At 40.6% G+C, this 6,449-nt stretch overlaps 1 protein-coding gene across 1 annotated transcript in view; it reads right to left on the bottom strand.

The window, feature by feature from the left end:
* CDH11 (cadherin 11, type 2, OB-cadherin (osteoblast)) overlaps positions 1-6,449 on the bottom strand; it is a 166,345-nt gene that overhangs the window by 40,344 nt on the left and 119,552 nt on the right. Inside the window, exon 8 of the mRNA XM_012660589.1 lies at positions 5,185-5,438. Within this exon, the coding sequence (XP_012516043.1) occupies positions 5,185-5,438 (254 nt within the window). The remainder of the gene's footprint in view (positions 1-5,184; positions 5,439-6,449) is intronic.

Genomic DNA, 6,449 nt, shown 5'->3' with positions numbered 1-6,449 from the left:
GTCAGAGTGTCACCTTCATCCTGAAGCCAGTGAGAAAGTATGGAAGGCTTCTGAACAGAGGAGCAAGTAAATAGAATCAAGCTGTCAGGGAATCAATAAAGTAGGATGGACAAGATGGTCCAGGCAAAAGAGAGTGAAGGAAGGAGCAGAGGAAACTTAAAATCTGGTGTAGTTTTTAAAATATGAAGGATAAGAGAGTTAAGTATAGGGGTGATGGAGGGAACGGAAAACTAGGTGGTTAACAAAGCCCCACTAGGATTCAGTGGATATGTGGATATCCGTGGGAGGCTGAGTGTCTGAGAGGGGAAGATACTGGAAGACACAGAAAGAAAGAAAGCAAGGAGAGGTTGAAATTCAAATAGGGATATGCAGAGGGGCTAAGAGAGCAAACATTCAGCTCTGTTGTAGATCTCACAGAGTCAGGGGGGAGTCAGTTTTTCCATGTTTTTAAGTATGTCCATAAGTACAAGCTCAAAACTATGTCTTGAGTGAATGAGTAACTAGTGAAAGAACAAGGAAATGGGGGAAAATGCACAGCAGACAGTATAATAAATACTGAATTAGAATCGGGGAGAAAGAGCAGCCTAGAGGCAGAGAATCTGAAGCACCGGCTCAAGTCAATCATGACACAGGTGAAAACCCTAGAGGTGAGTGGACACAGAGAGAAAGGTCAAAGTCAAATAGCTGAGCCTTCGGGAGCCCACCGGCACCTGGACAGGGATCAAAGGCTGGTGAAGACACCAGGTATGTATGATTCTACCTGGAACATGAAGAGGTTAGTGCCAAGGAAGCTCACGAGAGAGAATATTTCAGAAAGCAAATGGTAAACAAAAGGGTGTCTAAAGCTACAGAGTCTGAGAAAAAAGATCTGCAAAATGTCCAAGCAGCTAAGAGTTTGGGTGACATTATCAGGACTCACTTATGTGTCCAAGGAGGCAAATTTCCTTAAAGGTGAAGAGAAGCAATCAGGAAATTAGGAAATGAGGATAAGGGGCCCATTGAATAAAAAGCTTTGAATGTTGTTTCACAATTTGTCTGGCAATTCTAAGAACAGAGACCAAAGTGGGTGGGAATGGAGGGGTTGCTTCATGTGCAATATTGAGCATCCTTGGATAATTATAGACCTGGAAATTGCCTACATGCACAGAACAGCTACCACTGAAAACATGACCCAAATAACCAATTGCAGATGTGAATCTTGGGAGACAATGAGGTGCAGAGGAAATGAGTGGTTGTTCCCAGTGTTTTTAAGTCACTGCTCTTCTGAAAAATTGCTAATGCACCTCAATATTCTAGGCCAAACATAACTCATTTAAAATTCACATCATGAACATTTTTAAGTACTTTAAAGGTGTTACAAGGGTCCCCAGTCATTATGTAATGTGTCTTTCTGCACAGAGATAACACGGTCATCAAACGTTCTTGGGAAATCTTTCCATTAGTGGCCGCTGGGTTAGAGTAAAAAGCTCAAAATGGACTCAAAATAGATCTAGGCTAACATCCAGTCTTCAACACTGACTGGTCATGTGACTTTAAGGAAGGCTCATCATTGCTTTGAGCCTCAGTATCCCCATCTATCCGATCCTAGAGTGGGCACAGCCTCAAAGAACATTGGTGAGGATTAACTTAAATAATACTGTGATACATGTTGTATGAGGTTGAGAATATTCTCAATAAATGTTAATTCTCTCTTTTTATCCCAGAAGGAACAATGTTCAAAGATCCAAAGGCAACTGAACAACGCTTACAGTTGGGAATTCCTTCTGCCCTGGCACTATTTTCTTTGATATAAATGGATGAACTCCATTGTCCAAGGTAAATTTCTTTTTATGCACTTTCAGGCACTTACTTTTTGTAGGTATTTGCCTCCCAAAGTAGACTGGGAACCCCCAGTCTGTACTCATTGAAGATTTGTTGAATAAATATGTGCATGAGATACCATCACTTTTATCCTGCTTCATGTTTACATTCAAAAACTGTGTGCTTGAGTTCCCAAGCCAAATTGAGTGTCATTTCAGTTATTCATTCAGTAAATATTTATTAGACATCACTATGGGCTGTGTACTGTGTTTACTGGAAGGATGAGTGGTGAACTAGAACACAGGTCAGTAAGCATGTTCTCTAAAGGGCCAGAAAGTAAATGTTTTAGGCTGTACGAGGAGTGGGGTCTCTGTCTCAACTACCCAACTCTGCCCTTGTATTAACAGCATGAAAGCCATAGATAATATGTGCAAACAAATGGTGTGACTGTCTTCCAATAGAACTTAATTTAAAAAATAGCTGGTGAGAACAAAGATGGAGAACTCATAGTTCCTAATTTCAAAACATACTACAAAACTACTGGTTAAGACTACATGGTACTGGAATATGGATAGATATATCAATTGAAGGCATGTAAGTAATAGTCCAGAAATAAACCTGTGCTTCTATGGTCAATTTTCACCATGGATGCCAAGATTATTCAATTGGGAAAAGGATAGTCTTTTCAACAAATGGTGCCAGGACAATTGGATATCCACATGTAAAATAATAAAGTTGGGCCTCTCCCTCACAACATATATAAAAATTTATTCAAAATGCATGAAAGACATAAATGTAAGAGCTGAAACCATAAAACTTCTTTAAAAAAAAATAGGTGTAAATGTGCATGAACTTAGACAATTATTTCATAGATAGGGCATCTAAAGCAACCAAAGGGAAAAAAATAGATAAATTGAAATTCATCAAAATTAAAATCTTTTGTGCCTCAAAGGACATTATCAAGAAAGTGAAAAGACAACCCCTGGAAAGAGAGAAAATATTTGCAAATCATATATGTGATGAGGCTCTAGTATCCAGGATATATAAATAACTCTTACAACTCAACAATGCAGAGATAAACAACCCAATTACAAAACAGGCAGGAGATGTGAACAGACATTTCTTCCAAGAAGACACACAAATGGCCAACAAGCACATAAAAAGATGATCAGCATCACTAGTCATTAGAAAAATACAAATCAAAATCATAATGACATATCACTTCACACCCACTTAGGATGGCTGTAATCAAAAGAGGCAAACAACAAGTGTTGCTGAGAAAGTGAAAAACTGAAACCCTTATGCATTGCTGACAGGACTGTAAACTGGCACAGCCACTGTGGAAAGCAGTGGCGGTTCCTCTAAAAGTTAAACATAGAGTTACCATGTAATCCAGCAATTCCACTCGTAGGTGTAATATATACCCAGGAAAAAAGAAAACGTGTTTATATGAAAATTTGCACAGGAATGTTCATAGCAGTGTTATCTGTAATAGCCAAGAGCAGAAATAACCCAAATGCCCATCTGACTAATGAATGGATAAACAAAATGTGATATATCCATACAACAAGATATTATTCAACAATAAAAAGAAATGAAATACTGATACATTTTATAGCATTTATGAACTTCAAAAACAGTATGCTAAATAAAAAAAAAATCCAGTTCCATAAGATCATATGCTGTATTATTCTATTTATATGCAATATCCAGAATAGGCAAACATATAGAGACAAGTAGATTATTTGTTCCTGGGGGCTGAGAAGAAAAAGGAAATGAGGAGTGACTGCTAATGGGTATGGTGTTTCTTTTGGGGGAGATAAAAGTGCTCTGGAATTAGATGGGAGGGATAGCTGAACAACCTTGTGAAATATACCAAAAGCCAGTGAATTATACAGTTTGAAGGGGTGAAGTTTATGCTTTATGATATGAAATTTTTTTTTTCAGTAGAAGAAAGGAAGAAGGAAAAAAAGTAGATGGCAGTCAGATTTGGACTGTGGGCTGTAGTTCGTTGACTTCTGAACTAGACAGATATGCCCACAGCCCTCTTTGAGAGAGTGGTGAGGACAATATATAACCTAAGCATGGCTGTGATGAAGCGTGGTGGGTGATGAGCCAGTGGAAGGACATCTCATCCAGCTCTGGGGAGCCCTGGAAGAATTCCTACAGGAGGCAACGCCTAAGTGGAGATGGAGACAATGAGTACAATGTAGCAAGTTGGAAAGACAGAGAGTTCCAACTACAAGGAAGAACATGGAAGGGGCAGGGTAAGGAGAGAGCAGGGTTTGCCTCAAAGGAAGGCACTGAGTTAGAGGAGCTGGAAGAAGATCTTTAAACTAAGTAAAAGAGTTTAGATTGTTTTGGAAGGGGGAGGCCATGGGGAACAATTTGATTATTGATCTTTTTGTTGTTTTTTAACTGAGGTCTGATGTGATAGTTGGATATGCATTTTATAATGATCGCTCTGCTCTGGCTACAGGATAGATGCAGAATGGTGGGTGAGGGACTGAATGCAGGGAGACCCGGAGGAGGCAGATGAAGGGAGCCAGGCAAGAGAGGAAGCAGAGAAGCCCAGGAAGAAGAAACGCCTGCTAGAAGCCGGCCCAGGACAGGTCTCAGAGAACCATAAATGTCCACCTTATAAATGTCTTTAATCTGTGATTTAAGCCCCTTCTCAGCCCAACTCTCACCACCCCTCTCTCCTTGTCATTCGCCTCACTGGTCATTAACTCAGGCTGGGGTAGGAATGGGGAAGCAGAGCTCTGGACCAATTTTCTAAGTCGCAAAAATGTCTTAATAATAATAAAAGCATCGGAAATTTGAGCATTTTGTTACCTTTGCAAAGTGCTCAGCAGAAGTTAGACAGAGTTTGGTGCCTCAGCCTCGTCCTGCTCAGTGACTGTGTCATTCTGGGCAAGTCACTTTGTCTCGCAGAGCCTACGTTTTCTCTCAATTCAAGGGATAACAATTTATATAACAATAAAGTTGAAGGGATACATTAGATCCAATGCCTAACACACCTAGAAGAGTAACTGGAGCATGGGGAGGTGTTCAATAAGTTATAATTACTATAATTCCTTCACAATCATTATTTGTCCTTCACCACAGTTCCCTGAGGCAGACAGGCCCAGGTAAGAGTGATATCCCCTGGTATATGTTGGGAAATTCGCTCCAGAAAGCATGTGAACAAGCCTATCTAAAAAGTGAGCAGCAGAGGTGAAGTGGAACTCATGTCTTCTGAGTCTTAATATTGTTTACATCCCATTAAACCTGATAAACTCGGACACTTTTTGAAATTGAAGGATGCGATGCCGACAGTGCTTTCCCCAAACCTCTTGATTCTAAAATTCCCCATCTAAGCTCTCAAAATAAATCCGTCTGTACCTTATCGGGCTGTTGGCAGCATCAGGGTCTTTGGCATGTACTCTCCCAACCACGGTGCCAGCAGCTGCATTTTCTTGGACTTCATGGACGTAACTTGGGGCCAAGAACATCGGGGGTTCATCGGCGTCTTCAACCGCGATCTTGACCGTCACCGTGTCCTTGAAAGGCCCGTTGCTGATGAACTTTGGGTCGATGTGTACATTGGCTGCCTCTACCTTCAGGCTATATGCTCTTTTGGTTTCAAAATCTACGGGCTGGCAAGAATGAAGAGAAGATTGACAACCAATTCCTTGAAAGAATAATGGAAGAGAAAGATCTGATTGTTTTATAGGGTAGAGTGAATAGTTCCTCAAAGAGAGAAAAATTAGTGTCTATTCAATATATAATTACCTGAGCCATTTGGTCAGAAAATCAGAAAAATCAATTGCTGAAACTTAGAACGTGCTTAATGGGTCATTCTAGGAGCATGACAGACACAGAAAGATCCCGTCATCTAAAACGAACCTCATTTTATACAGCAACACTAAGGTTGCCCAGAACAGTTACCAAAAATTACCTACAGAAGGGAATTTAAACATTACGAAAATATATTTTGGGCCAGGCACGGTGGCTCATGCCTGTAATCATACTACTCTGGGAGGCCAAGGCAGGAGGATCCCTTGAGCTCAGGAGTTCGAGACTGACCTGAGCAATAGCAAGACCCTGTGTCTACTAAAAATAGAAAAAATTAGCCAGGTGTAGGGGCGAGTGCCTCTAGTCCCAGCTACTTGAGAGGCTGAGGCAGGGGGATCGGTCGAGCCCAGGAGTTTGAGGTTGCTGTGAGCTAGGCTGACACCACTGCACTGTAGCCAGGGCAACACAGCGAGACTATCTCAAAAAAAAAAAATTTTTTTTTTGTAGCCCATTTTGTATTAAGAATGTTGGTAATAAAAACATCCACTAAATTTCAGCCAAAGAAATATTGTTTTGTTTGATGACTGACCATGTTGTGTTTCCCAAAGTCTGGGACCCTTCGCAGCAGTAGCCCATATGACGTGAGGCGATTTATGGGCAATTTTGGTAGGTGGAGTTGTGAAATGACATTGACTCACATATTGATATAATTATTCCTTTTCCAAATCTTTGAATCCCCAACACACCAAGGAGAGCTCCTCAGCGTAGTGCTCATTTTTAACATATCTGCTGTGCCTCCCAATCTGTTTCAAGAGCCTAATACTACTCTCTAGCTAGAATGTAATGACGATCATTTTGATTTGATTGCATTC

The sequence above is a fragment of the Propithecus coquereli genome, unplaced genomic scaffold (assembly GCF_000956105.1).
Source record: "Propithecus coquereli isolate 6110/MARCELLA unplaced genomic scaffold, Pcoq_1.0 Scaffold67, whole genome shotgun sequence".
In the NCBI taxonomy this organism is placed as follows: domain Eukaryota; kingdom Metazoa; phylum Chordata; class Mammalia; order Primates; family Indriidae; genus Propithecus; species Propithecus coquereli.
Note: the sequence above shows the minus strand (reverse complement) of the source record. Positions and strands in the feature narration are given on the sequence as shown.